Source organism: Apus apus, chromosome 19 (genome assembly GCF_020740795.1).
Source record: "Apus apus isolate bApuApu2 chromosome 19, bApuApu2.pri.cur, whole genome shotgun sequence".
Taxonomy (NCBI): Eukaryota; Metazoa; Chordata; class Aves; order Apodiformes; family Apodidae; genus Apus; species Apus apus.
In genome coordinates, this window is record NC_067300.1 from 5,472,785 (window position 1) to 5,488,417 (window position 15,633).

General features: G+C 46.4%; 1 protein-coding gene across 5 annotated transcripts in view; it reads left to right on the forward strand.

Annotated features, from left to right (window-relative positions):
* Positions 1 to 15,633, forward strand: part of EEIG1 (estrogen-induced osteoclastogenesis regulator 1) — a 34,006-nt gene that overhangs the window by 6,800 nt on the left and 11,573 nt on the right. For 3 of the 5 annotated variants that reach the window (XM_051636305.1, XM_051636304.1, XM_051636306.1), the window contains exons 3-4: positions 14,507 to 14,627; positions 14,938 to 14,967. In XM_051636305.1, coding sequence (XP_051492265.1) covers positions 14,507 to 14,627; positions 14,938 to 14,967 — 151 coding nt within the window. Of the gene's footprint in view, positions 1 to 13,669; positions 13,905 to 14,180; positions 14,283 to 14,506; positions 14,628 to 14,937; positions 14,968 to 15,633 lie in introns of those variants that run through there. The other 2 variants (XM_051636308.1, XM_051636309.1) reach the window with 2 other exon arrangements.

A 15,633-nucleotide genomic window follows, 5' to 3' on the forward strand; every position in this document is an offset into this window, starting at 1 on the left:
CTTCATCACTGTCTGTCTTAAAAAAAAAAAAAAAAAAAAAGTTAGGTAACTAAATAGTTTTTCTTACAGTCAGTGTCCCCAAGAGGGAAGAAGACTAGCTGTAGTGAAAGGAGAGTATTGCTGGGTGTGTTCTGCCTCTTGATCTGAGCAGGATTGCCAGGGTATAGTGGAGAAGGAACTTCTTTGCAGCTCTGAACTGTTGTCCCAGTTCTGTGTTGTAGGGCAATGTGTGTTTGGCTCTGTCCTCTGCTACAGCACACGGTCTGATAATGTATTTTAAAAGTGAGTTTGTTGCAAACTGTCTGAAAGGGTAGGCTTTCCCTATGTATTCCTAATATATAGGTTGAGAGAGTTTTAATGTCAGCTTCACATGCTGACAACTTTCTTTCCTGGCTGCATCCTCAGGAGTGGGCTGGGGCTGTTGGTGAAGGAGAAATTTGAATACAGCCTCTAGAAATCATTTGCAAATAAACGTAACCTAGTTCAAGGTAATATTAAGGCATAGTGTCTGCACTGCTTGCATTCTGAAACAAAACTAGAGAGCAAAGATGAGAAAAAGGGGTTTCACTCCAGCGGTGTAACTAGATGTAGGTGACAGTGGCTGGAGCAGAAAATAGTGGCTGAGGTTTAACCTCTGGCACATTGAGGGTCTCGGGAAGGAGTGGTGCAGCGTTTGCAGAGCATTTCTTTCAGCTTTCCTGGGCTCTGGCTGCTCCACCTGCGGGGTCTGCCTGCAGAGGCCTTGGGGTGGGTTGATTTGCTCCCTGCCAGACTCTCCTCTTCCCGTCACCGGCCACCGCGCCGGGGCCTGTCACAAGACAGGCAGAGTTACGTTAAAACTTTCCTGCCACGGGGGCTGCATCCTGTTGGGTAAAGAGCAGCCTCTCTTCATGCTCTGCCTCCTGTTCCGCCTGCTGCTGCTCAGGCAGGGGCTGCTTTGTTGACCAGAAGCTGGAACCTGAAGCTCTGCAACCGCCAGGCTGTGTGCACAGCATCAGGAAATGTGCTTGGATACAGCCAGCCTTCAAACCTCCCCCTCGGTGCTGAGGCTGACCTGGCATGGCTTTGACAGCTGATTCTGAGCAACAGCCTCATCTGTGCCACTGCAGCAGCCCTTGGCCCCAAAAATTACTCATTGGAAATTAATGCTCTGCTTTGAGACTGGGCAGGGGGGGGGTGTGACCCTCTTCACTGACAGGGTGGCAATACTCCCAGCTCTGGCCAAGGGTAAGGGGAGGCAGGAGGGGTGCCCCCCTCTTCTCTGCCCTTTAAGACATGTATTTAATTCTGAAATAGAGGGGAAAACCTAAATGGCTTCCAGTCTGTTTATTCTTTGTGCTCTTGAGCTGCCATGGGTGTTGACTCTAGCTTTGTAGCTGTATTTCTGAGGAATTCCTGTGTGCCTTCAGGGGCCTGTGGTCTTGCTGCACAATTGTTGGTATTTTAATAGGCCATAAGTTGCCAATGGCAAGTTGTTCTTGTACCAGTTTCTAGATAAGTGAGGTAGGTACAGATTTATTTTTTCTTATTATTTTATTACAGGAAGCTACATCTGGTAGTGTTTCAGGAAAGAGCCCAGCTTCTCCCTCAGATCAGAAACCTCCCTCTCTTCAGGGCACGTCTGCGTGCTCCCAAGCCTGAGGAGTGGGATGGTGAGCTCTGGAGCATCCACCTGTGCTTGGCCCCATGAGCTCTCATCCGTGCAAGGACCAGCGGATGTGGCCTCATTTTTTCAGACAGGATATGTTCTGCATCCTCTGTGGGCTGCTGGCTCTGCGCTGGGCTTGCAGCCTGCTCTGGAATGGCTGGGGAATTATTTTGTAGCCATGGCTCGTTGTGTAATGAAACCCAAGGCTTTAGTAGTGCCCTGGACCAACGTTTGGATCTGCTTGTTTGTTCTGTAACAGCCTGTGACCTCATATCAGTAATCCCTGCTGTAAAGGTGGTTATTTCAGGTGGCTGGATGTGTTACCCCACCCCAGTACCAGCTGCTTACCCTGTGGGATGAAGCTCTTCTGTTTGTTCTTGCAGTTTGTTCATATTATGCATTTATGCGCATGCTGGGAGACACGATACATGTTGCTGTCGTAACTCCAGTGGTGGCATCATGATCTCTGGTACCACACAGTGAGACTCAGGATCTCATCTTAGTGCCTGGGCTTGGAAGGCACTTCCCACTGGACAAACAGTTGTGCCTGTGTTTGCTGGATGAACAGCCTTCTTGTTTGGGATATTTTTAATCTGATGAGCAAGGAAGGGAATTGTTCTGCAGGATTCAAAATTGCTGATCTTCATGGAGGTCATTTTCATGTGCTTCTCGTGAGTCTCCCATGGAGCTCAATTGATAAGGCTGAGATGAGAAGATCAAGGAAATGGGATAGGGTTATGGGCATGAGGAAGAAAAGGAAGCACTTGGAGAACAGAGGATTGGGAGGAGGCAAGTGTGGAAGAGACAGGATGTTCTCAATAAGCAAAAGCATATACAGTCTGCACAATGGATGCTTTCCTTGTGGATAGAAAGTAGCTGAGCTGGCAAGAGAGCAGGATTATGCCTTTCCTTTGGCTAAATTTATTATACTTCATTGGTGAGAGGAGGCCTTGAAGAAGGTCCTGCATTGTAGTAGGAGATGGGACTGAAGCTGAAAATACTTTTACAGCTGTGTGCTGTATTCTGAATAAGAGATGAACCCTGTCTGTTCAGCCTTAAAGCACTTCCCTCCCCCTTACATGGGAGGAAGGGAGAGATTGTATGGATTTACTGTCCTGGAAGGGCTGGAAAGCTGCAGCACTAATTAGCAATTTAGCTTTAGAGACCTCCAGAGACCATCACCCCTGCATGGGGTTGGTAACTAGCCTGAAATGCTAGTTGCTGCAATCAACAGCTAGAGCTGGAAAATGTCCTTTTGGGATTGCTGCTTCCTAGAGCTGCATGTTTGGCTAAAGGAGACAAGTCCCTTCTCTTGCCATTTGGTGTACCAAATGTAGAAAACAAAATTTAAGGTCTTGTTTAGTGCCTTTCAGAAATTACCAAGCCATATGCTCGAGTCTGGCTTTGCTAGTGGAGAAGCAGAACAAGGAACCCCAACCCTGTGAAAGGGATGTGGCCTCAGGGCTTCAGTTTGGGGTTGTCACATACCTCCACTTCTGCTTCCAGAATACAGCTTGGTATGAAATTACTGTGGCAAGGTGTTTCACTAATGGGTATTGGGTTAATGATCAACAGAGCCTCCCTCAGCCAGCTGCCACATGAAAGACAGGTCAGCCTATGCCTACCTGGAGTTTTCATTCCTCCTGAAATGCAAGTGCTGAGTGAGGAGTACAAAATGGAGAGGCCAAAGCAAACCCTGCCCAAGGTTTCCAACTGCCTTGCTCTCTGTCCAGTCACTTTTGTTTCCAGTCCATAAGGGATAATATTGCTCATCAAAATAAAAATGTAAATGGCTAGGAGAGGGGGAAGGAAAGGCTTGTCTGGAAAAACTCAGGCTTAGAGAATTTTTTCCCCCACCCTGGCCTTGTATCAGACTTTCAGGCTTTGTCCACACTTGAAACAGCAAAGGTGGGGTGTGATGTGATTTTTCAGGGAATTTTTGTTCACATGTGTATAGGTTGGGGAGAGGGTTGCCAGCTTGGCTGTGCTTTCATCCTGCTTTTTCTGTTTCTCTTGCTAGTTCCTGTTCTTCCCATCATCTCCCAGGCTGTGCCTGCGTGTCACAGAAAATGAGGGAGGAATCTGTGATATATAGAATTCAGCAATCTTTCCAGATCTCTTAATGCTCTGTTGCCCTGGAAAGGAGCAACACTTTCAGTGTTCACACTTTGAGGCAGATTATCTGTACCAAGTCAGCCCCAGCTAGTGTCATGTCCTGCTTCCAGGCTGAGCAATAAGGGCTGTTCAAGAGATAGTCTGCTTGTCTCTGGTACAGATTAATTATGCAGTAACCCCTCTGTAGGAAAGCTCTTTTCCTGGCTTCTGTCAGCGGCCTGTGATGTTTTATCTCATACTTTGGTAACACGAGGCAATTGCATCTGCATAAATGTTGGATTCCTTTCAAGAACAGTGCTGCTCATCTCCTGCCTTCAGTAGCTGCAGTGCTCCTTGCTGCAAGGGAAATTTTGTGGTGCAGTGTATTTCCTATAACTGTTTCTTATATCTGCTGCCTTTCTGCTGTGTTAAATACCTTTTTTTTTTTTCTTTTTTTTTTCTTTTTTTTTTTTTTTCTGTACTAGGACTAGGTGGTTGGACTCTTTTGGCCACTGTTCTCTTTAAAGTCTGTTCTTTCAAAACAAACCTGAGTGTTGTCTTCCCTCCAGAAGCAACACATTGACATCTCCAATGTCACTTGCTCTCAGCAGGGGAGAATCAAGGGAATGTGTCTGAATACAGCTGGCAGTGACAGCCACAGGGCAGGTAAAACTCTGATCCTCAGGTACCTGCTCCTGGCAGCTGAGCAGTGGGAGCCCATGGTAACATCTCCCGGGGGCTTAACCAGCACCCACTGCTGTCACAAAATGCAGAGCTCACCCATATTCTGCTTTTAACCAAGATGCAGTTTATGAAATTACCTTTTTCTGATTAGGACAACTTGCATCATGAGATACTGGTTTTGCTCAGAGAATTACGTTCATCTGGAGCTGTGGTTCCAGAGAAGCAAAACCAGCTCTGTCTGCTGTTGGACCCCTTTCTCTCCCCTCCTCCTGCTGGCTCTGGCACCGCAGCATAACACCAGGTCTGACATACTCCAGAGTTGAGGCAGAAGGGAAGAGAGAGCTGGGACAGGCAGGGTCAAGACATCCCAGCCTTTCACCACCAGTATGGTGATGAGTCTGGGGGCAGCAGGCTTTCCTCACCTGCCTTTTTTAATTTGCAGACCTCTTCTGCTGGGTTTCTTTTTGCTGATAAACCCTTACAGTGATAGATATTGATGGAGGCTCAAGGAGAATGTGTTTGTGCTTAAAACCAGGGAACTGGTTTGCACTGCTGAAGGGTGCCCTTATAGGGGAACCATCATAAAACACCTGTGTTCATCATGGAATGAAAAAGCTGTTTACATATAAAGAGCTTGATCCTGGACTATTGTGTTGGTTTTGACTAGATATATATCATGTAGAAGTGACTCATAGAGGAACATGCCTAAGCACAGCAGGGTGTTGTTACCTTTTGGGTAACTAAACCCACTCTTAGCACCAGGGTTGAGTTTAGGCAGCTTATTTACTGAAGGGCTCTACAGTGTGCTCGAGCCAAATTGCATTGCTATTACATCACATGGGATTAAAGAAATTATTCCAGAAATTAACTTGGCCTCATATGTAGGTTAATTTGCACTGAAAAGGCTTCTCTGAAACAGCTATATTGGCAAACTCTGCTGGTTGAAATGGGTTGATATTGGTGAAAAAAGGTCACTTAACTCTTCTGCCACCTGTATGTCCTCATGTGCCATAAATCTGCTTTGAGGCAAAAAGATTTGTCACTTTATACATCACTTGAGTTATGGACATTGTTCCTAGTCTTGTGTCAATTCCCTTCAGGGTTTCTATTTTCCTCACTTTCTGTCCCAGCAAAGCCCTGGAGTATTGAGCTGATACATGTCTTGATTTCTCTCATCTCAGGGGGTGTGTATGTGGATTTTTTTTATTTTGAAAAGTAGCTTCCTTTTTTTTATTTATAAAAGCATCTTTCAGACACAGCTTTCTTCCATCGTGGAGTTGTAGCCATCTCTTGGACCCTGTGTGGCAGGGACATTATCAGAGTTCTCTTTGCTGGAGTTTACATTGCTGTCTCTCTTCACTAGGAGTTTAAATTTAGTCAGCAAAAGGCAAATCTGGAATCTTTCAGAATGACAGCTAACACTTAGGGGATGAAGAAAGTTTATAAATATATCAGCAACAGATAATCAGTGCATCTTCATTTTACATCTACAGGCTGCCAGAAGTGAAAAGGCTTTCCAGGCTACAGCGTGTTACAGAAACATGCATTGACACTGCAATACAGTGGGTTAATCTACCTTAATCTTGTTAGCATCTGTACAGAACAAACCTTTGAGGTTTTTTCTGAAGCATTTTTGACCTTCTGAAGCTTTAGTTCCTCTATCTGTTAGAACCATGGGAGAAATTTTTAATTGTGATTTGGCCAAAGGGCAAATGGGCCCTGGGAGAGTCAGGATGTTTTTCCCCTTGTTTTAAGTTTTGTGTTTTTACTGTGCAATCAACTTGGTAATAACCCTGACCATCCCCTCCGTGTCCTCCATCCTCCAGTCACATGGAGATCTCTCAGCTCAGGTTTGCTCATCCCCTGAAAATCCAGCTGACTTGGCCAGAGATGCAGGAAAGAGTCTGGGAGCCCTTCTTGGTTAAATTGTCCCCGTTTTACACATGGGGCACGTTTGATTGTTCAGTCATGTTTATGCCCAGAGTGCTACAAGTTCTTCTGTGATCTGCAAGGTAACACAGAGCAACCATGGGAGCAGGAAGAACATCTGAGACAGGCTGGAGAAGGCAGCACCAACCTACAACAACCTGAGCTGTGGTACCTGGTGGGTGACCTGGGCAGACCCAAGGGAACTCTGCACTGCAAGCCCGTTTGTGCTTTGAAATCCATGTGAATTTGCTTGTGAGAGGAAAGCACTGGTGGTGGGCTTGGCAGCCTGGCACGTGGTTCATTCTTGGCTAATCCAGCTCCAACGTAGTCTGTCAGAACAATAGAAGTAGGAGTTGGTGTGGTGACTCAGTGCATGATCAGAGTTCAAAAAAAGCAAATGCGTCTTTCAACGTTCAATACGCACGTTATTACAGATTTGTGTTTCAGTCACTGAGTCATCTCGCCAGCTATTCCTTTCTTTACACTTAAGAGTTTGGTTCTTGGCTTGAGATGTTTTGGTCCTGGCACACACCCCTGGCCTCTGACCAAAAAGAGCTTGTGCTCTGTAGATGTGGCAAGAAGTCCTTGGATATGTGCTGCTTCGGGTTGGTCTGTCTTCAGCACAGGGTGTAATAGTAGATGTATTTGCACAGCATTGACTGTTACAGTCCCTGCTTGTCCTTGTTTTCCTGATGCCCAGCTATTTTTCTCTGCTTTGAGATGAAAGAACATGAATTATAAATCCCTCAAAGCAGCCTGGCTCTGCTGGGCTTGTCCTGTCTGTAAAATGCCATGTACGTGTCCCTTGCTGCTGTGCAGCAAAGTCTGTTAGAATTATTTCCCCTTGCCTTCTCCCTGCTCCACCCTTCCTTACCCTTCCAAAACTCATCTGACTTGTTCTATAGCTTACGTTCTAAAGGACCATTATTCTGTGACTTTCTTGATATGGCACAATTTTTATTTCATTGTGCAACTTCTCCTGTAGCACTCAGACACCAGCTGCATGCTGTTTTTTAATAACTTCCATTGTTTCTCATGGTGTCTTTAACATAGTTCATGTTAAGAGGAGCTTAAAGGTTTGAAGGTTTAGATTCAGGGAATGGTTTGAAACTTATTTTTTTTTTCTATGATAAGGCCCAATGCTAGGTTTTAGCAGCCCTTGGATGTACTGGAGACTACCCAGAGCAATGATCTGGAGCACATGAGATGGACTGCACTGGAAAGCTCTTGCTGGTGGGACATTCTGCACAAGGTGCAGAATTTCATGTCTGTCACTTATAAAAGACACATGTCTGGATGCATGTGACTGCAGTCCAGGCATAACTGAATTACTGCCTTTCAAAGAAGCTGTTAATACACAACGAGGAATGCTGGTGCTGGAGGGTTTCCTACTGGTGATTGACTGCCACCCCCTTTTTCCAGTAAGTATTATCACTCCCTGGCTTGTGCTGGTGGACCTTTTATCAAGATTGATCTCTGCCTGGGAGGGAACTCTAATAGGCACTTCAAAAGCTGTGCTTCTGCGGAAATTGGCTTCTTCTGGAAATAAGGTTAAAGCCATAAAAAGTCAATCACTTGCCTGCTAGATACCAGCTTATGCTTAAGGAGGATTTCTTAATAATTCTTTGTATCCTGTTTTTATTCCACGCTCACCTTCTTTCTGCTCCAATTCTTTCCTCACCTACCTTTCACTTACTTGGTGCTGTCGTCATCTTCCCTCCTTGTCCCCCAGTTAAACAGTCTTGATTGTTTCTTACTCAAGTTTATGCAATTAGCTTTTTCTTTCCTGGTACAGTTGCTGTTAATCCTTTTTCCTGTATTTGGCTCTTTTCCAGTCAAACAGGGATCATGCAGGCTGTGCTGTCAGCTGCCTCAGTGGAATCTGAGTTTCCTGAGCTGACTTTCCCCTTCTCCTCCTTCCCTGTTTGCTCTTCCCCCACCTCCCCAAGTGCCAGTGATGGATGGATGGATGGATGGATGGATGGATGGATGGATGGATGGATGGATGGATGGATGTCCATCTCCTGGTGTGAGGCAGAACTAAGCAAACATGGTGAAGCCCTCCAAAACTGTTGGAGCTGGCCTTGTTCTCCCCAGAAAATTCTGGGTCACATGAATGCTTGATTCTAAAAGCCTTGGGGTTCAAATTTGGCATTTAGAGAACTCCTGTGTATCTCCCCTCCAGTGCAAAAGAAGAACTAAATTATTAGGTGTAGCCTGATGCAAAGAGGGAGATATGGGTAGGTGTCTCTCTCTACCATGGGTCATTGGAATGGGTTTTCTGGGAATTTAGAAGTTAGTTTTGCAAGTAGGTGGTGGATGTGATGGTGGTGGATTACTGCTGAACCCTTGTTTAAAACACTTGGCAGTGAAACATCCAAGTAAGATTGGCTTCAAGTGACAAAGGCTTGCTTAGTTCTCTTAGTAACACAGTCTGCATCATCTGTCTCTGAGCCATTTTTCCATCGTAACTGCTAATGTCTACTACACAACAACCAGTGCTTGTCAGCTGGAGAATACAGGGTTGTTTGCAGTGGGGGAGACATCCAGCTCCTTGGGTTGGCAGTTGTTCTGTTCAGTGATGTAAGCCCAGTCAAAACAGAGTCACTTTATTGTTGAGAGCTTCTCTCAGCCTCTTCTGTTCCTCTGCTCAGGGAAGGCAAAACCCCTCCGTGTAAATAACGTGCCATAAAGCACTTGAACACAGGTTAAACTGTCTTGGATTTCCATGCATGGTGTATCCAGCTGGAGTTTTTTATGATCCTGTATGGTGTTCCCCATGCTGTGTCACCCCTCAGTCTTGGGTTACGTTTCCACTGAGCTTCCCAGCACCAGTTGCTGCATCATGTTTGCCTCTGCCTCCTACCTGTGTTTGGCCTGCTTGAGCTTGGCAAGATAAAAAGGCTGGCAGTCCAAAATGGTACGTTTCCACCCATCAGTGATGCTGTTGATTTCTCTCCTTTTCCTTGCCAAGCATCTGGATGGCAAGGCCTCAGAGCTGCAGTTTTCTTTAATAATACATGTGCTGCAGTGGAGTCCTGAGCCCAGGCTGTGGGGATACCTACAGGTTCTGGATGGTGTATCTAAACAAGCTAACGATGGAATGAAGACCTGCTTTCTTGTATCTGTGATCACTCACCTTTGTATTTTCTATGCTTTATGGACAGTGACTAAGGGCCTCTGTAGCAAGACCTGCTGTGACTGTAGGACGATACAAACCTTGGTGTGCTTTGAGCACAGAAATGTGAATAGTGACCACTGACCTGGGCATCTTAGAAAGTCAGTTTTAAAACGGTCTTACCAAAGGTCTCTCCTACAGTTTTGCACTAGATTACCTGGTTAGAATAGTAACCGTCTTCTCTGGAGCATAACACAGGGTTGTTCAGGCTTTGCCAAGCTAAGGGAGTGCCAGGGATCCTGCTCTAATTCAGCCTTCAGGAAGGCTGGGAATAGATGAGGCTGCCTTTGCAGTGGGTTTCTGTAGCTAAAGGCAGAGCTGCGTTAAGAAATGCTGTAGAAGATAGATAATGTTGCCCTTCAGATGCAGTCAGTCAGCTGAAAATACTTGATTTTTAGTTTTCCTTCCTCTGTGGCTGAGGGGATTTAACCTGCATCCCTGAGACTGTCTCACCTTCCTCCCCAAAAGATCCACTGCTGGAGTGGAGTGCTGGGGCTCCTTTGAGGGCTGCCTTTCAAATGTATCACACTTACATGAATCTGAGCTGGGGTTTGGCTCCTTGGCCTCTTTAAAATGGTGTTATCTTTCTTGGGCCTTATCAGATGGAGATGCTGCTTCAGTGATGTTGTGCTCCTTGGAGCTGTGGTGAACCAGTGAGGAGGATGCAGAGTACAGGCTGCAGCAAGCAGGCAGGAGGATTAGTTTGGCTTGAAGGGTCTGACACAGATCCACATCTGCAAGAGGGGGGACAGTGAGCATGTGGATTGGGCATCAGAAATTGGAAAGCTTGCCCTCCCCCTTCCTGTAGATGAGAAGGAGGAAATCTGAATAAGAAGCTCTTTGTCTGTGCTTATCTATTTACTGTCTCATTTTGCCTGAGGTTTTCCCAGATCTATTCCTATGCCTGTAACATCAGACTGAGACACATTACTCCACTGAAACAATTGGATTAAAAAGCTGCTTGTTGTTGATGATGCCCTCCCAGTAATCCTGTGGCCTTTTTATGATGCTTTGTACTTTAACTGTCTTACGTGTGACTACTGCCATAAAGTAAGAGGGAAACATCTGCTTTTCTAAGTGTCTCAGCAAGGCAAAACTGTTTCATGGGGTTGTGTGTTTGAAGCATGATACCCAGTTGTGTGCAACTCAGCTTGGAGTCTGCAAATAGCAGTTTTAATCTCTGTTTGGGTGTTTCCTTAGCTGGGTTTTTCATGTGGGACAGAGGCCCACGACAGCCCAAGATAGCATGGGTCATGTATGTGGCCTTCTAGAAGTGTTTGCTTCAGCTGACTTGCATTTATAGTGAGCTTTGTGGCTTTCTGTAACAAGAACTACTCTGTCCACAGCATTAAAATCACAACTGGGAAGCATCTCTGAAATCAGTTTGATCAGTTCCTCTGCCTATCTCCAGAGCTGTGTGTGAGATCTGAACCCTGAGAAGCCTTGCTGGCTCCACCAAGCACACAGTTAATTCTGTAACAGTAGGTAAACTGGTGGGTCACTACTGTGCATCATTCCCATTACTTGGATTCATCCCATGCTCTGGTGAAACATCATCTACTTGATCTTTTTCTGGTAAATAATCTCTCAAGGGGTAGAATGTTCAGAGGGGTGTGCTGTCAACTGTCCCTTCTGGCTGATCAAGGAGCTGGAGGTAGGTGAGCAGCTCTGGGCTTGGAAGACCCCGGGAAGCGCTGTCTGGAGCTTCACTTTTCACCAAAGCTGCTGCAGGGTTGCATTGGTTTATTCTGAGGAGGTATATTTAGGTCTGGAAGAGTAATTACACAGCTTTGAATAAGTCTGGAGTCAGAAGAGGGCAAAGCTTCTCTTGGCAGAGATTCAACCTTCACAGAGACTTTCTGCAAAGAGGCACAGACAGCTTTTTAAAATAAAACTTCTGAAGACCCATTGAATTGGCACCTAGTACCAGGCATTGGTCTGATCTATTTCTGGTTCTCCAAATACAGGGTGAAACTTAAAATTAGACACTTCTGGTTTTAAGCTGTTCATTTCTGCTTTGCTTTTAGGTGCCTTGTGATTAGGATGGAAGGGAACGCCTCCCAGTGCAGCCCTCACCACGCTCCTTATGTGTTTTTGGCTTCTGTGTGATGGTTCCTAATTGTACATCAGAGAATATTCTAGGGCTAAACACAGGACTGCTCATCACTGAGTCCACTTTTTTTAGCCCCCCCCCATTTTAGTGTTCTCTAATTACCAGCCTAACGATTGCTTGGTGGGAGGTGGGTAGACAAAGCCCGTCGCTGTCCCACATGCCTCTTTTGGAAATGTGGAACTCATTTCTTAGAGCTTGGCTTGAAACAATAGTGCTGTTGCTTGATTGTTTAATGATACAGACCCAGCCCCTGCCCTTAAAAGCCACTCTTTAAAGTAAAAAAGAAAGTTGAAAGTCATCGTTGAAGGATTGTGAAACTTGTGACTGGAAAGCAGCTCCGAATTTAGCCTTGTTAACTCCTTTCCACCCTGTGCAGACTATTCCAAAGACATAAAAAGCCCCAAGCTACACGTGCACCTGCAGCTCTGGCTCATGTTTGCAATGCTGTGGGCAACATAACCCCCCCAAATCCTTTTCCTAATCCCTTGCACCGTGTGGTATCTACAGCAGTTTTGGGAGACCAACACACATCCTTAATAAGAAGCAGAATGTCTCTTTGCAGAGTTTATGCTAACAGCACATGAGCTCTGAAGGAGGTCTATTACCAATCAGTATTTTTTGCCATGGTTTGAAGTAATTAGCCTTCATTGGACTTAGCAGCATCCAACAGATGCTTAATCATAGCTGCACTGTAATGTGAGGGAGAATTCCTGAGTCAGGGAACTCGCTGCTGGAGCAGTTCTTGCCGATCCTACGGCTGAGGCAGCTGCAGGGAGCTGGGTGTGTGTGGTGGGTGTTGGGAGCTGGAGCTTCGTCCCTTCAGTATTCCCTCCAGACAGGAGCTAGAGCTCTGAGTTGGTGAGCAGGCTTTGCAGCAATGGGCTGTCGTACCTGTCTGATCTCAAGACCACCCGCTTGTAGCTGCCTCCCAGGATTCAACTTGAAGCTCTGGTGGTGGTAGCAGAATTAGCATTAGCCTTGATCTCCAGCAGTTCCTTTTTAAGGACAACTAATGCTGCTAAAATATTGGTGTTTCCTGCATCCCATGTACTCTCCTTGCCTTCCTGAAGCACGCATGTTTGCAAGAGTTTTTCTGTCCTGTTTGATTCCTTTTTTCATGTGTATCGATGAGTTTTCCTTACTTTAGGTCATTTGAGATAATTACTCTTAAGGCAGGTTTAAGGCACTCACATTTGAAACACAACTTTCCTAATTTGGCTGTCTTGGTGAGTATTTTATTATAGGCAAAGCCATTTTAAAACCTCTAAGTGTTTCTTCTCCTGCCTGAAGGAGCTGGAGTGAGTTGATTGGAGCAATGAGAACCAGATCTCATCTTGAATTAATTCCAGATTCAAAGGTATTTTCAGCACTTAGATGTCTCACTTTCCAGTGACTTCAATAGCCAGCCTTGGTCCTGTCTGGAAGGAGTTTAAGTTCACTGCCTTGAACGAACTGCTGCCTTCTGTTTTCCTGCTTTTTAAAGGGGGATGATCAGCCCTTATCTGCATTACAGAGGATGACAGGTTTCAGTTATTTGTCAGCTACCCCTTTTCTGTTCTCTGATGGCCTGGGCCAGCACATTTGAGTCCCACAAAACAGCTCAGAGGACTAGCAGAGACCTCCTGGGTCAGGATCCAGTCCCTGATACGTGTCCTGTGGGGCTGCAGAAGGGTTTGTTGGGCTGTGTTCCAGCTGCTGCCCCTTCCTTCCCTGGGGAGTTGAGGCAGTACCGAGACTGATCGTTCTCCCCTTTGCCACTGATCTCTTTGGCTCACCCCGTGCTGGGTCAGATGGTGGGAAGCCTCCCTTTCCCTGCTAAAGCAAACAGTTTATCTGGTGCCCTTGCCCCTTTGTCCTGTTCGAAGAGGAGAGATAAGAGATGCAAACTTGCTAGCTCATAGCTGTCCAAGTGCCTTCCCTCCCCCTGGCCTCATTACTTTGAGAACTTAATTGGCTGGAGGCCAAGCTCTGAGCCATAAATGGATCAGGTCCTGCAGAGGCTCAGTAGGGACCCAGAGCCTGGCAGAAGGACCCACACACCTTGTTTCAGGGCTCCTTTGAAGGGTGAAATCCAGCTTCCCCTGAGGGGCTCTGCAGAAGGCAAAGCTTTACCTGAAGTCATTCCTGCTCTTGGGAAGGCTTCCTCTCTTTCTCCTGGAGGCTCAGGCTGTGCTGGACCCTTGTGCTTCTCCACTCACCCTGTAGGCTGCTCAGAGGCTGTGCAAAGCCACCCTGTCTCTGCCTGACACTGCTTTATGGTATGAAACCCTCCCCATGACTGGAAGCACAGTCCTTGCTTGGTCCTGTCTGTGTGCACCCCGGAGCATTTCCACGTGCACTTTTGTCCTCCTTCGAGCTGGCTGTCCTCACTGGCTTAGTCCCAGCATAAGAAGCAGGATGGCTGCCTGGGAAGGACATCCAGGACACATAGCACATTTGCTGTACAGGGGCTGTACAAAACAGGCTCCGTGTAGGAAGATAAGCTTGGGAACCTTCAGCCCAGTTGGGTTACAGAGGTTGGCTCTGTCCAGGCTGGACGGTGAATGAGCTAAACCAGCTGAGCAGGAAATGTCAGAGAGCTTGGGAGAGTTTTAAAGGCAAATTTTGTTGATGGGATGATTAGTCTTCCCTGCAACGTAGGTGGATTTTGCCTGTATTGACTAATGAAAAGCTTGATGCTAACACCTTTGTGTGGTGCAGTTTCAGGTGGTGTGGACCAAGCTGTGTGGTAGAGGATTTTTGCAGGCCGGGCTGCCCGTCATTAAAGAAGATACTTAATACTCGAGCTGGATTTGGTTTTGTACCTTTATTTGAAGAACTATTTTATATATTTTATTTTTTTTCCTTCGCCTTCTTATAGGGAGGAAGTTCAGGAGAACTGTGTCCGCTGGAAAAAGAAGTTCACCTTTGTGTGTAAAATGAGTGCCAACCCAGCCACGGGACTCCTGGACCCCTGCATCTGCCGAGTATCTGTCCGTAAGGTGAGCATCTCACTTCTGCTTCTGGCAGGTACTGGTGTCAGTTACTAGCTGCTTTTTTGTCAGCAAGAAGAATTGCGTGGACTGTGGTGGGAAGGAAGGATTGTTTGGGCCAGGCTGTGACTCAAATGGAGTCTCTCTCTCTCTCCAGCAAGGGTGCTTGATGGAGGGTGGGAGCAACCAGGGTGGTGGTAACCCTTGAGAGACAGGGGTTTGTGAAGCAAATTCCAGAGCTGAGTAGTGACTTTCCCCCCCCTTTTTCTCCAGCATATGTAATAGCTGCTTTTCCTGTTTGTTTTGTCTCCTGTTCTAGGAGCTGAAGGGTGGAAAGACCTACTCAAAGGTAAGAGCACAGAAAGGGCAAATGTGGCAGAGGGGTGATGGTCTTTTCTTCTCTTAGTGCTTTACACCCGTGAGAAACCAGTGGCTGCTGCATGAAGCAATTTGGAGAGATGATCCTTAGTTCTTAGTCTAAGCCTGAGTTAAATGATTTCCCGAAAACATTGACTTGCTGGGACAGCATCCAGATTGCTCTGGATGTGGATTTGAGACGGGGGTTGGGAAGATGATCTGCATGTCCTCAAACTTTGGGGAAGTTCTGAGTCAGATGTGAACTCTCTTGGCTTCTGGCAACATCTCTCTAATAAAGAAACACAGACTCCAGCTCTGTACTCCAGAACACAGCAGCCAGCTGGGGCTGGGGCAGGCACCTCCCTGCCTGGTGAGCACAGGCAGAGCTGCACAGCAGAAGTCACTGCCTTCCACAGCACAGGAGGCACTGAAGCAAAACCCAAATGGATCAGCAGGGGTGTCAGTTTTAGTTTGTTCTCCTGTTTTCTTGTTTGCGCCATGAAGGGACAATGGGCCACCCCCTTCTCCTCTTCGTGCTGCATCAAGAGACAATGTTGGCTTAGAAGCTGAGCTCACACAGAGCCTGAAACCGTGTTTGTTTGAAAATGAGTCACTGCTGCTGGTTTCTAATAAACAGATGTTCGGGTCACGCACAGCC